Source organism: Hyperolius riggenbachi, chromosome 4 (assembly GCF_040937935.1).
Source record: "Hyperolius riggenbachi isolate aHypRig1 chromosome 4, aHypRig1.pri, whole genome shotgun sequence".
Lineage (NCBI taxonomy): Eukaryota > Metazoa > Chordata > Amphibia > Anura > Hyperoliidae > Hyperolius > Hyperolius riggenbachi.
This window is the reverse complement of record NC_090649.1, coordinates 468947475-468966958: the sequence shown is the minus strand read 5'-3', so window position 1 is coordinate 468966958 and position 19484 is coordinate 468947475. Positions and strand designations below refer to the sequence as shown.

The 19484-nt window shown below is 44.4% G+C and overlaps 1 protein-coding gene across 7 annotated transcripts in view; it reads left to right on the top strand.

Annotated features, from left to right (window-relative positions):
• USH2A (usherin) overlaps positions 1-19484 on the top strand; it is a 1078291-nt gene that overhangs the window by 484672 nt on the left and 574135 nt on the right. For all 7 annotated transcript variants that reach the window (XM_068232882.1, XM_068232881.1, XM_068232884.1 and 4 more), the window contains one exon: positions 16342-16503. In XM_068232882.1, coding sequence (XP_068088983.1) covers positions 16342-16503 — 162 coding nt within the window. The remainder of the gene's footprint in view (positions 1-16341; positions 16504-19484) is intronic.

Sequence of the window (19484 nt, the reverse complement as noted above, 5' to 3'; positions counted from 1 at the left end):
TTTCACTGAACTCCGCTTACCACTATTTGGTAATTTTTACCCAATTAGATGACTTACAATGAAAAAGACAATCAGAGAATGCAGACATTTTTAGCGGGAATCCGCATTGGAATGTGGAAATTCACGGAAATCGGCATTGATGGAAAGTGGAATTTCTGCAGAATCGGAAATCGGCATTTCCGGCCATCCCTAGGAGTAGTTTGATCCACCTCCATCAACGAACAAACAAAAAAAGTGCCTAAATATGCAGTTGTTTTGTCACGAGTGAGCTGCCCACACTTGTGACTACAGCAGACTTAGGCACTTTCTTTTGACCTGAGGAAGCGGGCCGGTACTCGTGAAACGCGTTGTCTTATGTCCATCAATAAATATTATACCTATGTCATGTGGTTTGTTCATTGATGGAAGTAAGGTCAAACTACTCTTATACTTAGACTCATAATTTAGATATTAGTAACCCTTGAGGGTATTGTACACCACATGTTTCAATAAGCAAAGGGGACGACCAACCAGCATCTCCACCGCAGACCTGGCATACCGAACAGGAATGGTTTAATTTCCTGCAAGCTCTGACGTTGGTTGCAGAAGTGCAACCCTCCCTTTTGAGTATAATTTACTACTCTAATTAAATCAACATACCCTGACGATACTGCACCATTGGGCTCCGGGTCTCTCTCATTACAGAATCTTGGCAGTTGTAAGCAACTACAAAGAGTTGTCCGACAGTTCTCAGAAAGTTTTTACAACCTGTATGGGGGTTTTTGAAAATGATTATCCCCTTCCCCCATCTCTCTCATATTATTTTTGCATTTACATAACACCAACGTTTCTGTTCATTGCTTTTTAAGTATGTGTGTTGCATTGAAGTCTAGAGATGTCGCGAACCTCCGATTTTCGGTTCGCGAACCTTCGCGGAAAGTTCGGTTTGCGAACCGCAATTCACTTCAATGGGGAGGCGAACTTTAAAATTTAGAAAAATTTCTACTGGCTGAAATATTCATAGAAAGCATGTTTCAAGACTTCTGAACCCTCCACCCTTCTCCCTCCACCCTCCACCCTCCAGAGAGAGAGATATGAATCTACCTGGCTATCTGGGGTTCTCTTTGGACAACTGTTGAACACAAAAGGCAAGGCCATGTCTGGCTACATATCTGTAAGCAGTGGCTGGATGGTGTAATGGTTAAGGGCTCTGCCTCTGACACATGAGACCAGAGTTCAAATCTCGTCTATGTCTGTTCAGTAAGCCAGCACCTATTCAGTAGGAGACCTTAGGCAAGTCTTCCTAACACTGCTATCTTGTCTAATTTTTCTCTTGACAACTGTTGAACACAAAAGACAAGGCCATGTCTGGCTACATATCCGTAAGCAGTGGCTGCATGGTGTAATGGTTAAGGGCTCTGCCTCTGACACAGGAGACCAGGGTTTGAATCTCGTCTCTGTTCAGTAAGTCAGCACCTATTCAGTAGGAGACCTTAGGCAAGTCTTCCTAACACTGCTACTGCCTATAGAGTGTGCCCTAGTAGCTGCAGCTCTGGTGCTTTGAGTCTGCCAGGAGAAAAGTATGATATAAATGTTACTTGTCTTGTCTAATTTTTCTCTTGTATTGAGCATAAATGGTACATGCTAGGCTAGTTTCAGCTACTTTCAGCTTTCAGCTACTTTCAGCTAGTAGTGTTGGTGGTATAATGGATATATTAGTTACCTACCATACACTGAGACCTGGGTTCAAATCCCAGTCATGGTATGTAAGCTGGTTTTTGAAATACTGGAATTCCCTGGCAGATGAGAAAAGGGTAAGAAGGGTAGAAGGGTAGGAGGGAGGCACAAGAGGCTAATTAAAATCTCCCTAGCAGAGTGTGTAGCAGCTGTCCCTTAACTAATTAGTATAGGCAGACGAGTGAGTCAAATGGCTCAAGGACCTTGCCTTGTATAAGGGGGGGGGGTGGGGCTCCACCAGTGAGTGCAGTCTGATTGGCAACATTGTGTCTGCTGACTGTGATGTAGAGGGTCAAAGTTTTGCTCAATAGAGCATTGTGGGGCGAATCGAACTTCCGTGAAAGTTTGCCTTTGAACCCCCGAAGTTCGCCTGGAACCGTTCACCGGCGAACCGTTCGGGATATCTCTATTGAAGTCATGTTTTTACGTCCTGTATGGAGGGTGTACCAAAATGATAATCCCTTTTACCCCTCCCCCCCCCCCCCCCACACTCTCATATAGGATCAACGCATTTTGCACATTGCTTTAAAGTGAATATGAAGCGAACATAAAATATAATGAATTGTATGTGTAGCACAGAATAGCGGAGTGCCCACTATGCAACACCACAATTTGCTTTTCCGCGCCCCAGCGTCCCCGATTTTATCGGGTGCCACTGGCTGCCAACATTGCACCTTCTTCATGCTAATCGGGCACCTCCGGGCGCCGAATTTTACTTTTGTTGCCGCATATCTATGCTTTGTGGAAAAGGGGGGGGGGGTTAAGAGGGGGATTTAGGGCTAGGTGCCACCAGGGAGGGTTAGGTTTAGGCACCACCAGGGAGGTTTAGGGTTAGGCACCACCAGAGGGGGTCTTAGGGTTAGGCACCACCAGGGGGGTTTAGGGTTAGGCACCACCAGGGGGGTTTAGGGTTGGGCACCACCAGTAGGGTGTCTTAGGGTTAGTTATCACCAGAAGAGGGTTCTGTGTAAGAGTAGGGTTAGGTTTAGCCATAGTAAAATATTGGTAAATATTAGCAATATTTTTCTATCAAAATCCAGTAGTAGATCATTGCTAATTTTAGCGATATTTTACTAGTGCCAATCCCGTGCCCTTTATTTCCAGGTGTCTTTTTTTCTGTATGCTTTAAAAGCAGCTTTCAAATCAGGGGCATAACTAGGCCCCACCGGGCCCGTACGGGGCCGTTTTGTGGGGGCTGGAGGGGTGGCAGCATGAGGGGAAAGCCGTGGCCGCAGTCGGTGGGGAGAGGGGAAGTTCCCCCCCTCTCCCTTACCTCGAGACTCTCCCCTCCAGCTTAAATGTGTGTCCGTGGGCAGCGGCGGGCAGGAACCAGATACATACCTTCCGTGCGCTCCAGCCTGCGTTCCTCTCGCTAGCCTCTGACGCGACTTCCTGTTATACGCGACGTCAGAAGCTAGCGAGCGGAACGCAGGCTGGTGGAGCGCACGGAAGGTATGTATCTGTTTCCAGCCCGCCACTGCCCACGGACACACATTTAAGCTGGAGGGGAGCGCAGAGGGGAGAGCCTCGAATGCTAGCAACACAAGAAGAAAAAACGCAGAAAAAACACAGCATGCAAGAGTTTGTAATTGCATCAAAAATTGGAACCGCATGTAAAATCTAAACAAAATCGGAATTCGCATGTACTGTAAAAAAGCCCTTGTTTCACATTGGCACATCCTATAAAAGCAGCATCACAGCCAGGGAAGTAACACTAGCTCTTGCGACCCCTGCCATCGCGCGGGGAATGGGGGGGCAAAGGGGGTCTGTTTCTGTCATGAGCTGCAGGGCGTGGCAGCGGAAGCGTCATACATTACCCGTCAGTGAAGCCCTCTTTACTCCTCTCTTCAACCATGCCATACAGTATAACTCCTTGTGGCTTCTGTCCCTGTGCATGTCATGTGACTGCATGTCATGTGACAGGCATCAGGGAGCCGCAGGGAGTTACACTCTGTGGAGCTGCTGTGAAGGGAAGAAGACATGCTCTGCTGACAGGTAATGTATGCTGCTGGCATGCTCTGCTAACTCTAGAGAAAGCAATTATAAGAGCTGGAACCCACTAGAGTGTTTTTTTAAGCGTTTAGGGAGCGCTTTAAATCGCTAGCGATTTCCTTAAATGTTAATAGATGGGACAAATTGCACTACAGCGATTTCAATTAAAGAGAATCTGTACTCTCCTAAAAAATGAGGTTTTTACTTTAACCACTTCGCCATATCTGGACGCATATATCCGTCCAGATAGGCAGTGGTGCTGCAGCCGTGTGTTGCGCGCGATCGGGCGCGCGCCCGCGCGCGCCCCTGCTACCTCCCGCTGCCCCCCCGATCAGTGAATGGGAATATAATTCCCATTCACCGATCCAAGTCCCCGGCAGAAATACCGACGCTTTCTCATCAGAGAGCGTGGTATTTCTGCCCCCAGGAAACAACTTCTCTTCATTTTAGTTCCTAGATGCGACATCGTTCGCATCTAGGAACTTTTTGAATGTGGCCATCTTGTGGCCAAATAGTAAACTGCACCCACATACCTGTATTGAATAAAAAATACATTATTTTACATCTAAAATTGGCTATTTACCTCCCAAACTAAAATTACCCAAATACATTTTTGTATTAAAAAAAATAATAAAAAAAATTACAATTAAAAAAAAAAAAACTACATAAATAGTTACCTAAGGGTCTGAACTTTTTAAATATACATGTCAAGAGAGTATCTTATTACATTTTTCAAAATTATAAGCTTGTAAATAGTGATCGACGCAAATTGAAAAAATGCACCTTTATTTCTAAATAAAATATCGGCGCCATAAATTGTGATAGGGACGTAATTTAAATGGTGTAATAAGCGGGACAAATGGGCACATAAAATGCATGGGTTTTAATTACTGTAGCATGTATTAATTTTAAACTATAATGGCTAAAAACTGAGAAATAATGTTTTTTTTTCCATTTCTATCTTAATCTTCCTGTTAAAATGTATTTACAGTAAAGTGGCTCTTAGCAAAATGTACTACCTAAAGAAAGCCTAATTAGTGGCGGAAAAAACGAGATATAGATCAATTAATTTTGATAAGTAGCGATAAAGTTATTAGCGAATGAATGGGAGGTGAACATTGCTTGGATGCATAAGATTTTCGAAGCTGTAGGCTGAAGTGGTTAAAAACCTCTTTAACATCATTGCCCCTATTAAAACACAGCATCCCCACAGCTGAATAAGGAATAAATCACCCTAAACTCCCCTGGCAAAATTCACGGCTTTCTTGGTCATGGATTTTGCTGCCCTAAGAAGGCAGAGCTTCGGGCTGTAGCTCTGCCTCCATGCGCGTCGATCAGCACTGATCGCTGCCTCTCCCCGCCCCTCTCAGTGAAAGAAGACTGAAAGGGGCGGGGAGAGGCGGCGTTCTGCGCTGATGGACGCGAGTAGAGGCAGAGCTGCAGCCTAAAGCTCTGCCTCTATGCGAAAGAAATCGCTCCCAAAATCGCATGCAAAACGCTATCACAAATCGCTAGCAATTGCGATAGTGATTTGCGCTTTGTAGTGGGTTTCAGGCCTGAGGTGGTGCAGAGGGGCCTAGACAAATTTTTGATTGGGGTGGCTTAAGAGTTTTGCAGAGGGCTTGGCCGGCTCAGTTTATGAAGGCGTTGCAACGCATACAGCAAAGGATGTAACTTGGGCACTGCGCGATGCCCGCGATTTGGACGTCACCATAGGCCATAATGTGAATTATGGCTATAGTGGTCCTCAGTGAGTACTTAGAGCGCCGTCAACAGCCAGAACCCAAATTACGAATAAAATGGTGTAATTTGGCCGCTAGCAATATCTTGCAGCTCAACTACATAGGAGACAGAAAAATTAGGTTATCAGTAGGGGAATAGATTTTATACTAAAACTGTAAACAACTGTACGCACATTGTCCGGTAACACACATCATGCCGCGCATTATTCCTACGGCTACACTACTAACACGACTATTGGGCAAATCAGGCACATATGGCTTCTGGACAAATCTGGGCGCCAGGCTGCGCCCGTGATAATTTCTTATGTTTTGTTTTCCCCTTTAGTTTTCAAGCCGGAGAAAAAGTGGAAATTTGGGGGCCAGGCGGTACTCGATAATTATTATTCTTAAGCTGGCGACAAAGGGGAAATTAATAAGATAATTATCGTTTTTTAGGGGTTGTTTTTTTTGTGTGTGCAGGGGGGTTGATTAGGATTAGTTGTCAGGAAGGTTGTTGGAGGTTGTTGTCAGAGTTGGGGGTGGTAAGTGTTAGGCATCGGGAAGGGGATTTGTGCAGGGGCGGACGGTTAGGGTTAGGCGTCAGGTAGGGGATTTGTGCAGGGGAGAGGGTTAGGCGTCAGGTAGGGGATTTGTGCAGGGGGAGAGGGTTAGGCGTCAGGTAGGGGACTTGTGCAGGGGGAGAGGGTTAGGCGTCAGGTAGGGGATTTGTGCAGGGGGGAGAGGGTTAGGCGTCAGGTAGGGGATTTGTGCAGGGGGAGAGGGTTAGGCGTCAGGTAGGGGATTTGTGCAGGGGGAGAGGGTTAGGCGTCAGGTAGGGGATTTGTGCAGGGGGAGAGGGTTAGGCGTCAGGTAGGGGATTTGTGCAGGGGGAGAGGGTTAGGCGCCAGGTAGGGGATTTGTGCAGGGGGAGAGGGTTAGGCGTCAGGTAGGGTATTGGTGCAGGGGGAGAGGGTTAGGCGTCAGGTAGGGGATTTGTGCAGGGGGAGAGGGTTAGGCGTCAGGTAGGGGATTTGTGCAGGGGGAGAGGGTTAGGCGTCAGGTAGGGGATTTGTGCAGGGGGAGAGGGTTAGGCGTCAGGTAGGGGATTTGTGCAGGGGGAGAGGGTTAGGCGTCAGGTAGGGGATTTGTGCAGGGGGAGAGGGTTAGGCGTCAGGTAGGGTATTGGTGCAGGGGGAGAGGGTTAGGCGTCAGGTAGGGGATTTGTGCAGGGGGAGAGGGTTAGGCGTCAGGTAGGGGATTTGTGCAGGGGGAGAGGGTTAGGGTAAGGTGCCAGATAGAGGGTTTTAAACAAAATCTGTAACGAAAAAATGTCCCCTGGGGGTACTCACCTCGAGTGGGGGAAGCCTCCGGATCCTGTTGAGGCTTCCCACATCCTCCTCGGTCCCACGGCGGTGAAAATCCTCCCGGAGCGGCGGCGATGTAAATATTTACCTCCATGGTTCCAGCGCAGGCGCAGTATCCGCTCTTCACACGGAGATAGGCGGAAATAGCCGATCTCCGTCGGGCCTCTCTACTGCGCAGGCGCAAGTCTCCTGCACCAACGCAGTAGAGCGGACCTGACAGAGATCGGCTATTTCCACCTATCTCTGTCAGAAGAGCCGAAACAGCGCCCCCGCTGGAGCCTGGAAAGGTACATATTGAACAGACTGTCGGATTTGTCGCGCTGGCTTTGAAGGGCTGCAGTGAGATCCCCATGGGACAGAGGAGGACAGGGGAAGCCTCATTGGGACCCTGAGGTTTCCCCCTCCCGAGGTGAGTACCCCCCAGGGGACGTTTTTCTCATTACAGTGTCTCTTTAAGTAGTGATGAGCAGAAATTACGCCTATACGTAGTTACGCATCGTAATTCGCAATTAAGCATCGTAATGCGAAATTTCAGGGGAAACTGGTAATTAATTTCATAGTTAACTGTAAGCATTTATAATTACGCCTGAATTTATGTGTACTTTTCTGCCGACTTTGACAGTGAATAGCAAAACCCCCATATATGCTATTGCTACCAAAATTGTTACATATGTTTAGGAGACTAGTGAGTAAAAAAAAAATAATAGTTCAAAAAGACCTTGTTGTTTGTGAGAAAATAGATTTATAAAATTTAAAAAAAAATGGTTTTTAAACTGACGTTTTTTCTGAGTTTAAAAACAATTTTTCTTTCCATTTTTTAAAATTAATTTTCTCAAAAACGACAAGGTCTTTTTGAAAAATTATTTTTTTGACTTGCACCCATTATTCTCCTTAACATATTTAACATAAGCAATTAAGCGTAGCAATAGCATATATGGGGGCTTTGCTATTCACCGCCAAAGTCGGCACGAAATTACACATAAATTACGCGTAAATTCATGCATAATTATGAATTATTATACAAAGTCAATTCAATTAACAATTTTTAATTATGTATTTACATTTAATTTTGCGTAATCGCAATTAGCTGATTACAATCATCACTAGTTTTAACACTTAGGGCTTGATTCACAAAAGAGAGCCCTAACTGTAAGCATGGCCGTTTTCGCGTGAATTTTCTTGTTTGCCCGCGATTGCGAATTTTCATGCGCAATTAAACGTTTTTGGAAGCGACCGTGAATTTCGCGTGAAATCGTTATCGAAAATTCGCGTTTGCGCACGAAAACGATAATGATTTCGCACAAAAATTTTCATTTGCGCACAAACGCAAAAATTCACGCGGAAACGGCCATGCTAACAGTTAGCACTCTTTTGTGAATCAAGCCCTAAGAGAGGTTGGCGCTTCACAGTGTAAAAAAGACTTAACACGTTTTTCCCATAAAAGCATGAATACATATATATATGCTTCACTGTTAATGCTTCACTCTTTATAAAACTAAACAAATATCCACTAAAAACATATGACAGGAATGCATATGCTTCACTGATATTGATTCACTCTTTCTAGTCTCAGGGACCTCCACCACACCCTTTGTGTGCGACTCACCAGATAAAGAGACCCTCCCTATAAGCCCCTTGGGACCGTTATGTGGGTCATCCGTCACCTCTCTGGCATCCACAACCTCCACAATTATTATTATTGATTTATAAAGCGCCAACCAATTCCCTAGTGCTGTACAAAGTAAGACACAAACATGGGGTACATAATAAAACAGACAACAGTGTACATCAATATACAAGATACATAATTAGTGATACAATACAAAAATGATACAAAATACAGAATACAAAATACAGAATTGGTAATGACAGCGATAAAAGTAACATGATACATAAAATGTATAATAATTTCCAAGACATGAAAGGGGCATAGAGCCCTGCCCTTGGGAGCTTACAATTTAAAGGGAATTGGGGGACAACAGGAGGAGTAGTATACAACAAATATATAGAGGCAGTGTGTTTTAGGATACCTAGTAGGAGTGCAATTTGGTCTTAGGACAAAGGGGAAGTGGCCTAGGGTAGCGCATATGCTTGTCGGAACGAATGAGTTTTTATGGAGCTTTTAAAGGTAACAAAGGATGGCGAGTGGCAGATGTGTGTGTGTGTGTGTGTGTGTGTGTGGGGGGGGGGGGGGGGGGCATTCCAGAGCAGGGGGACAATGCTCTAAGCCACACAGCTAAGGGAATCAAGGTCTGGATGAAGATACCCAGATCACCAGACCAAGAGTCTGGCTTGCCCTGCCCATTCTTCAGATTTAAAGTGAATCAGAGAAGCACCCCCATGTATTCCACCATATACTGTTTATCAGTGGGAACACTAGAGAAAACACCCACCCCGCTCTCCGCCCCATCCCCCACCACCCAGCCCGCTTGCCATCAGCCCCGACAAAATCCCTGACTGAGCACTCAGTCCGGCTTTGCTCAGGAATCACCACAGCCAAGCCTGTCTTCTCTGATGTCTTTTCAAGCCCAAGCCTACCCCCTTCTGGCTCTGCTATAATGACTAAGCTATAATGATTCACGATCTTCTTAATACAGTGGAGGTTGTGGATGCCAGAGAGGTGAGGGGACGACCCGCATAACGGTCCCAAGGTGCTTATAGACCCTGGAGGGTCTTTTTATCTGGTGAGTCGCACACAAAGGGTGTGGTGGAGGTCCCTGAGACTAGAAAGAGTAAATCAATATCAGTGAAGCACATGCATTCCTGTCATATGTTTTAAGAGGACATTTGTTCGGTTTTATAAAGAGTGAAGCATTCACAGTGAAGCATATATATGTATATGGGAAAAACCTGTTCAGTCTTTTTTACACTGTGAAGCGCCACACCTCTAGTGTGTATCACTAGTTTTAAGGTTAGGCTTGGGAGAGGGAAGGTTCTTTGTGAAAGTAGGGTTAGGTTTAGAAAAATATCGGTTATTGCAATTGCCGATATTTTACTATCGAAAATTAACACTTTAAATAGTAGAAGATCGGTATATGTACAGATATTCTACTATTGTCAGTGTTCCTGTCGCCATTTTTCCGTGGCTCCCAAAATTCACATATGCGTGAATGTTCCATTACAGTATAATCACACTGCGATGCGGTTATGTTGTCCTTCTCAACCTATCAGTGTGAAAGTAGCCTAAAGGACAGGGAAGTGATCAGCTTCCATCAGCTTGCCATGGTTTTATAAATAACGTAGGGATGGTCATTTCCGATCAGAGGAAATTTAATTTACTACGGAATCTGAAAGAGCATCCCTATAAATAAGAGGTATAGGCCTCAATTCACTAAACTTATCTCCTGTCTTTAATAACTCTTCTAGAGTTGTTACCATGGTGATAAGGCATGTAGTATTCAGGAAACATTTTACCTCAGGCAAACCTAAAGTTAACTCTTCTGTCTTTAAATTAACTCTCCAATCCTTAAAATAACTCCAGAGTTAAAGACAGGCTGTTAATTAGCTGCATGTGAAAATAACTACAGAGGAGGTAAATTAACTACAGAGGAGGTAAATTAACTACAGAGGAGGTAAATTAACTACAGGAGAGGTAACTTAAGGAATGAAGAGGTAAGATAACTCTCTCACGTGTGGAGGTAAGTTTTCTCTTGCCTTATTATCTCCAGCATGATCTTAGTGAATTGAGGCCATAGTCATGGGGATAAGAAAAACACTCAGGCCCATATGCAATTAACCTTTTCTCATAAGTTTTCTCCTAGGTGAATTTTTCACATAAAACACCTTTCAAGTCACAAGCAAGCAAGCAAATACTCAAAATAAATGTGATAGTCCTTTTCCCCAACTTTTGGATACGTTTTCAATTGTAAAATGTTGATAAGTTTGTTTTAGGGCTCTTTCACAGTGCGGCGTTAAAGACGCACGTTACAACGAAATTGTAATGCACAATAGGCAAGGAAGAATATCCTGCTGCACCGTTGTAGGGTAAAAAGATTTCTCCAACTTTATTTAACACATCGGCAAAAACACAGAAAACAGCTCACGCGTATCGGAGCTCTGCATGTCCTTAATCATAGCTATGACTAAGGAGCCATGCAGAGCTCCGATACGCGTGAGCTGTTGTCTGTGTTTTTGCCGATGTGTTAAATAAAGTTGGAAAAATCTTTTTACCCTACAACGGTGCAGCAGGATATTCTTCCTTGGCTATTGCGTAAACTGATGCTTTGGTATCCCAGGCTCCTGTTGGCTACACAGGTGGTTATAGCGATCCATCCTTTACTGCTAATGTAACGCACAATAACTTACAGCAATGAAAAATCAATGGGCTGTTCACAGTGCAGACGTTGCGTTGGTGTCTAACGCTGCACGTTAAATGGAAGTGCTGCATGCTATGCGTTATACACGTTTTTAGCTGCGTTAGACTGTTCGCACATGCTCAGTAATGTTTTCTTTCTTTTTTTTTTTTTTTTTTTACGCATGCGCCGTTTTCGTCCTATCACTGTGCGTTGAAAACGGCGCACCAAACGCAGGGCTACATAACGTCCAAGTTATAGTCTTTCAATGCGTTGCATTAGGGGCACGTTATGCGACCTTAACGTCGCATCAAACGCAACGTCTTACTGTGAAAGAGCCTTAAAGATAAGAGGAAAATTATCTCCTAGGAGATAACTCAAGTGGAAAAATTAAATGCATAATGGCCTCAACCTCTTTTCCTAGAGTTCTTCCTTAAATCTACTCTTGTTATTGTAAACACCGCCGCCCCCTCCCCACAGGATGTAATGAAACTTCCATCTTCAAGGCCCAATTAATCAAAAAGTAGGAAAAGAAAAAAAACAAGCACATTGATGAAGGCCATAATACGACATGGCGGTCTGCCTGTATTATGCACCCCATTAATGGCAACGGGGAAAAAAAATAAGCCTGACAAAAATGAGCTATTTAATGCGCTCCCTTCTTAATGCCAATATGCATATTGGAGTAAAGATGCGGCATATGAATTGTAAATGGAAGAGCAGGAATCAAGGATTAATGCAGAGGCACTATCCAATGGGCCCTGGTTATGCAGAAATAGATTTTCCTCCAGAAATCAGATAAGACTACTGGGAGTTTGTGTTTTTTACCACGGCAAAGACCAGACACAAAGTCAATGGGAGCAGATTTCTATTTTATTCCATTGCGCTAACAGGCAGAAAATGGATGCGGGATGGCGACACTCTGCTGGAATCTGCATACCTTAATTCTACATTCTACGATGGCTTTTTAATAAGCTGAAATGTTTTCTTTTTCTGTTAAGGCTGGGAATGCTGATGAGGTAAATGTTCAAGGGGATCTCTACCTAGAAATGAGATGGGATCTCCATTTCCTGCAAGTCTCTTAAGGACAAGCAAGCAGGGATGTTTTTAGGCAAAGGCATTCCAGGCCATTGCCTGGAGTGCCATTGGTCCTGGGGGGAACCATGCCCATGGATTAAGCCCTGCCTCTGAATGAAGCACTGCCCCCAAATGGAGCCCCACCCTGAACAAAGCCCCACCTCCCACAGTTGTTCGATTACCTGCTTCTTTTGCATGTATGTAGGAAGCTTTTTTTTGTCCCCCTTTGTTTCTCCTTCGGTCCCCCTATTTGCCTCCCTCTGTCCACCTATTCCTTCTACTATCTCCTTTTGCCACTATCTGTCCCCATCCCCCTCCTTTGCTCCTTCAGCTGAGTGTGTAAATGCAGAGCATAGCGCAGCAGAAGCTTTACTCTGACCTCCTGGCCAGAGTCCAGCGCTGTGTCTGTCCTGCTCCCGCTAGTGCTGGCACCTCCTTCGCCTCATGTCGTGTGTAATCACATTTCATGCGGTAGGAGAAGCCGGGCACTAGGCCGAGCAGTGAGCGGACAGGCAGAATCACAACACTGGAGCTTCTGCTGCACTATACTCTGCATTTACACACTAAGCTGGGGGAGTGCAAGAAGGGGGTGCGCAACAAAATGCGGCTGAATCGTGGGTTGTTTTTATCTCAGGAACTCAGTGTGCCTCTTTATATGGCACATGGCTTTGATTCTCTAGTGTATGCATGTTTTTTGTTTTTTTCTCAGGGGGGAGGGGAGGGTGACGCAGGACTTCTTGCCTAGGGTGACAAAAAGGCTAGAAACAGCCCTGCAAGCAAGAAACACATACAAAAAAGCAAAGGACACCACTAGTGTTGGAATTTGAGACCATGTGGCTTCGCACCCAAACAGATTCAGAACCATTTCAGTACCGAACAGCGGGACAGGATGCGTTTATGTAACTCTGATACTTCTACCTTCCAGCTTGGAAAGAGGAGGTATCACAGTTACGGTAAATGAAACGCACCCCGTCCTGCTCTTCGATGCTGTACTGGTGCTGAAAGCATCTATTCGGCTGCCGAAACGATGTGGTCCCAAATTCAAACACCAACACTAGACACCACAGAGAGCCATACCTGGTGCATTACTTCCATAAGCTGGAGTGATTTTTTTGGGCTACAGTTCTAGCTGTGCCTGTATTCCTACCACAAATAATGTTTACACTGTGTGACCAACCCCTGATCTTAAAGGATACCTGAGGTGACATGATGAGATAGACATATGTATGCACAGTGCCCAGCACACAAATAACTAGGCTGTGTTCCTTTTTTTCTTTCTCTGCCGGAAAGAGTTAAACATCAGGTATGTAAGTGTCAGTTCCTGTCTGAGTCAGGACTGGGTCAGACTACAGTGTCAGGACTGGGTCAGACTCACTGGTAAGAAATTACAACTATAAAACACTTGCAGAAAATGGCTTCTGAGAGCAGGGAAGAGATACAAAGGGTCAATAGTTCATAGATTTTAGCTCTGGCATACTTCAATGAATGTGTCATTGAGCAAAAACAATAAAACAGTAAAAACTTAAAACATAAAAATAAAGCTGAGAAATATGTTAAAAAGTCATTTTTAGGACAAGGAGGATAGATACAATTGTTTATTTCATTTGTTTATTTTCACCTCGGGTGTCCTTTAAAAGATCTGGATTTTTGAGTTTTCCAACACCTAGGCCCATATGCAATTCACTTTTTCACCTGAGTTTTCTCCTAGGTGATATTTTCTGTTTTTAGAGGGAAAGGGGGTGCTGACCGGGGGAGTCGGAGGGGCAAAATTTCAATGTTTCCCATAGGCGTTATATTACCCAGATACGCTCCTGCCCTCAGATGCTCTGGAATTCCTTTCTCTCCAGTTCTTTCTAATCCTTCTGTCTGGCGTTATTAGTTACTTCTATTTTGGGATTGGATACTCGATACACTACCACGCGAAGGTAAAGTGAGAGTGGAGTTAAAGCATGAATGACTTCTGAATAAAGCGGAACTGTAAATTGTTATAAAACAGTGTTTCACTTTGCTTTTGCCAGCCTTTCTGTCCCACGCCGCTACTCCACAATCCTCTGTTCTCCCGCCGTCAGCTACTTTGCAAGTCGACGGCAACTGCACCTGCGCCCCCCAGCCACCCGTCTCTCTTTCCGCGTTCCAGCCCGCAATAGCGTCCTAATGAAAGTAGCTGGTGGCGGGTGAATGGAGGATCGTGGAGGAATGGTGCAGCGGGACAAGAAGTCTGCACGGGGCTGGCAGAAGCCCCAGGTAAGTGAAGCTCTTTGTTTTATAACAATTACAGTTCCGCTTTATAGTAAACGCTCTATAGTAAAATCCTCTATATAGTAAACTCTTTAACACATTTTTAGTTGCCAAAGTTAATGCAACCCGTATTAAGGCGGGGGTGGGGGGGCATTATATCATGACTGTCCCCCTAATGGATCGGGATAGATGGTGATCACTCTCCTATTTACAAAAGAGCAACCTCTTCCCCACAGCCATTGGATGTTAACCTTCAGAAAGGAGGAGCTAGCACTGTAAATCCCAGAGGTGCTTGGTTCTTATGCTGACCCTATATGCTATTACTCCATTGTTATTGCCTGATGAAGCAGGATTTAACCTGCAAAACGCAGTGCACTTTTGGAGTATTGTGAGTAAATTGTTGTTTACTATAAACCAACAATTTTTGGTGTCTTCTTGGAGGAGGTAAGTCCACCACTACCTCCTCTTTTTTTAACTACGTTGGCGCATTTGTTATACATCTTAGTAAATTGAGTGGCTGGATGGTATCTCTGCCTCTGACACAGGAGACCAGGGTTCGAATCTCGGCTCTGCCTGTTCAGTAACCCAGCACCTATTCTGTAGGAGACCTTGGGCAAGTCTCCCTAACACTGCTACTGTCTATAGAGCGCGTCCTAATGGCTGCAGCTCTGGCGCTTTGAGTCCGCCAGGAGAAAAGCGCGATATAAATGTTATTTGTCTTGTCTTGTCTAGTATATAGTACTGTAAATGTACAAGAGTACACATAATATAAAGGGTAAAACAAGAAAGACGACTCAATCCCTAAACAAAGCGTCCATAGCTGCAGTATTGAATCGGAGTTACGACCTCTAGGGAAGAATCTTCAGTAGTGGCTCCTCTAGTGAAAAACCTCCAGCAGTTGCACCTCTAGGGAAATACCTCCAGTAGTGGCACCTCCAGGGATATACCTTTAGAAGTGGTATTTCTAGGTAAGAAGTTTCTTTAGATAAACACCTCCAGTAGTGGCACCTCTATGGAAGCACCTCTACATAAACACCTCCGGTAGTGGCACCTCTAGGAAAACACCTCCAGTAGTGGCACCTCTACATAAACACCTCCGGTAGTGGCACCTCTATGGAAACACCTCCGGTAGTGGCACCTCTAAATAAACACTTCCGGTAGTGGCATCTCCAGGGAGGAACCTCCAATAGTGACACCTCTATGGAAACACCTCCAGTAGTGGCACCTCTAGATAAACACCTCCGGTAGTGGCATCTCCAGGGAGGAACCTTCAATAGTGACACCTCTATGGGAACACCTCCAGTAGTGGCACCTCTTTGGAAGCACCTCTACATGAACACCTCCGGTAGTGGCACCTCTAGGAAAACACCTCCAGTAGTGGCACCTCTACATAAACACCTCCGGTAGTGGCACCTCTATGGAAACACCTCCGGTAGTGGCACCTCTAAATAAACACCTCCGGTAGTGGCATCTCCAGGGTGGAACCTCCAATAGTGGCACCTCTATGGAAACACCTCCAGTAGTGGCACTTAGTAGTAGCACCTCTAGATAAACAACTCCGGTAGTGACACCTTTAGGTAAGAAGCTCCTGTAGGTAAACACCTCCAGTAGTGGCACCTGTAGGTAGGAAGCACCAGTAGTGGCACCTCTAGGGAAACACTTCCGGTAGTGGCACCCCTAGGTAAGAAGCTCCTCCAGATAAACACCTCCAGTAGTGGCACCTCTAGGGAGGAACCTCCAATAGTGACACCTCTAGGCAAGACCTTCCAACAGTGGCAACTCTAATGAAGAGCCTCCAGCAGCAGCACTGCTGGGCCTAATGAGTGACTGAACCCCTAAACAATGAATTGTTTTGGAAAGTTTAGTTTCACTTTTATGCTGATGTTATTAGTACTGTACTGTTTATGGAAAAAATGTTAATGCTCTTTTATTCCGTTTCAGCTCCAGAAGAGGTTCAGGCTCCTACAGCAGCATCATCTGCTAGCTCGTTACTTGTGCGCTGGCTGCCCCCTAGACACCCCAATGGAGTCCTTACAACTTATGTGTTATATATGGATAGACGTGAGATCTACACAGGAAAGAATACAGAATACAACGTGAGCGGTAAGTGCAGGAGGTATTTGCTTAATACGTGTTTCATTTGCTCAAATGTGTAGAAGCACAATCTGCCACATCAGCTTTCTTTGAATTGCTTAAATTTTTTTTTAAGTGAACCTGAACTCAGAACTTCCTCTCTGCTCTAAAAAAAGAAGCAACCGCATAATAATCTTTAAAGAAAAACATTTCTTTGTTACAGCAGTTACAAATCCTGCAATAGATCTGCAGTGTGTCTACTGCCTGCTTTCATAGAGGCAGACATAGGGTTAACAACCTGTGTTTACAAATTAGCTGCTCTGCAGAGGGAGCCAGCTGACACAGCTGAGAGATCAAATTACAGTGGTTATAAGTCACAGATTAGGGGGAATTAGACAGGGTAAAGTCTCTAAATACATACAGGGTGCATTTCTCTGTTTTCCTTCTGTCCTGGGCAAGGGTTCAGGTCCACTTTTTAAACAAGATGAAATTGGCAAGTGTATTCAGGAGGCTGGGATGTGGAGAGAAACAGTAACACACAAGGTATGGAGATCTTGGTTTCTCAAGGGCTACAAGGTGGCCAAAACACATTCAAATTGTTCTGTTCAATTTTATTCCAATTCAATTAAAAAGATTGGCTGTACTGGAAAATCTAAATTTTTTGATTGAGAAATTTGTTTTTTGATTTTCCTGTTTTTAATAATTTTTTTGAGATTGGACGTGTTTGGAAATCATACAAACTTAAAGCAGATCCGAGATGAAAAACTAACTATAACAAGTGACTTGTCTATATATCTTATCTAAAGTTTAGATCGTTTACACAGCAAATCTAGCTGCAAACAGCTTTAATAGAATATGGTTATTTCTTCCTGTGATACAATGATAGCAGCCATGTTGTTTGTAAACATTACACAGAGGCAGGCTTATCTGCACCATCAGCACTCAGACTGAAAAAAACCTAATCCCCCCTCCTCCTCCCTCTTCCCCTCTGCCTCTGAAATCTCTGGCTAGAAATACCTCCCCCTCCTCCTGCCCAGACTGAGCTCCCATGAGCCCTTGCTACTGCCAAGGCTCTCTGAAAAACTGGGCGGGGCTTGTTTAGTTTATAGGGAATTAGAGTATTAAAACAAAAACAAAAAAATATTTGGCTTGAGGAATGCCCTATAAACAATAGGAAAGGAACACAATTATACAATGAGTAAAAGTTCATCTCGGATCCACCTTAAGCAAGATTTGTACAGTGTGTGACTGTCAAATTGTATTGAGCCAGAATAAATTGTACAGTATAGCAGAGTACCCAAGCAGCTCAAGGAGACCCAAAACCAGTAGGAAAGTATAGTGGACTAAAAGAGACCCGAAAACCCCTTTTACTACAAAAACAATGCTCAGTGTGGTTCATTTAATGTTCACATTATAAATGGCCAGCGCTGTTGCAAATGCTGAGCGATTGATACTGTGATTTTTGAAGAGCTTTTCCCTGCGATTTGCACTTAGAAAAGTGAACTCTTGTACCCAGAAATTAATAAATACAATGGGCTTGATTCACAAAAGAGTGCTAACTGTTAGCACGGGCATTTTCGCGCAAAACGATAACGTTTTTGCGCGCAAACGCAAATTTTCCCTCGAAACCGATATCGTTTTCGCGTGAAAATTCACGTTTGCGCGTGAAAACGTTATTGTTTCGCGCGAAAATTCGCGATCGCGCGCAAAACGGCCGTGCTAACAGTTAGCACTCTTTTGTGAATCAAGCCCAATGTATTTATTTATAAAAGAGTTCGGGAAATTGTTATACAAAGTGATTTCCCTATACCTTCCATTGAGCCAATGCGCTCAGAAAGAAAATGGTACATGTAGCGCATTTGCGATTTTAATAAATATTGAAACACGCCCATATGAACAGTATCATAGGAAAACTTTGCAGAAGCGCTTTTAGGGCAATTTCTAAAATCGCCAGTGCTTAAAAAAACCCGAAAGCGCTCATAGTGTGAATGAGCCCTTAAAGTGTACCCGAGCCAAAGCTCGGGTATAATACAAGTTCTTACCCTGCAGAGAAGGAAGCCTCAGCATCCTATTGAGGCTTCCCTGTCTTGTTGGCAGCAGAGCGCGGCCCCCCGTATTAAGCAGAGCGCAGCTTCACTTCCGTATTAAAGCGGAATATAACCCGGCATTTCAACTTTGCTCTAAAACATTATTTACAGTATATTATATGCAACCAGCATTTTTTTCTTTTACTAGACCAGCATTGGAAGGGTTACACAGAGCTTTAAAGTTACTGGAGAGAACTGCAGACGCATCCGAAGCTTACATAGATACATTTTGTTTACATAAATGTATCTAAGTGTGGCATGTGACTCACTCTCTCTGACTGAGAAGGAGCTGGAGGACAGCCAAACAGTGTGTAACATTTATCACTTGTTACATTCTATTTAGTTAAATGTATCCATCTGAACTTCTGCATATCTCTCCACGGAACTTTAAACCTCTGTGTTTAACCCTTCCAATGCTGGTCTAGTAAAAAAAATGCTGGTTGCATATAATATGCTGTAAATAATGTTTTAGAGCAAAGTTGAAATGCAGGGTTATATTCCGCTTTAATGATTGCGGTGTAGCCCCGCGAGCCCGCCTGCTCATGCTCAATAGTGGCTCTGGCTTACTGCGCATACGCGGGCTAAGACGGCTATTGCGCGGCCATGTAGAAGGAAGAGGAGCTGCATGACCCCGATGTGATTGGCGAATATGCATTGTCGCTAATCGTCTGTGGGGCCGCGCTCAGCGACTGGACAGCAGATTAGAGAGGGAAGCCACAATAGGATCCTGAGGCTTCCCTCTCTTTAGGTAAGTATCAGATTTTGTGTACCCGAGCTCCGGCTCAGATACTCTTTAAAACAGAAGGTATTTGTGACAATTCAGCTTTAAGTGAACATCTGTGGTAACCCACAATGCACCGCTACTGAATATGCAAATGATCTCTTTATGCCCCTGAAGGAAGGCTTACATCCAGAACTGCTGGT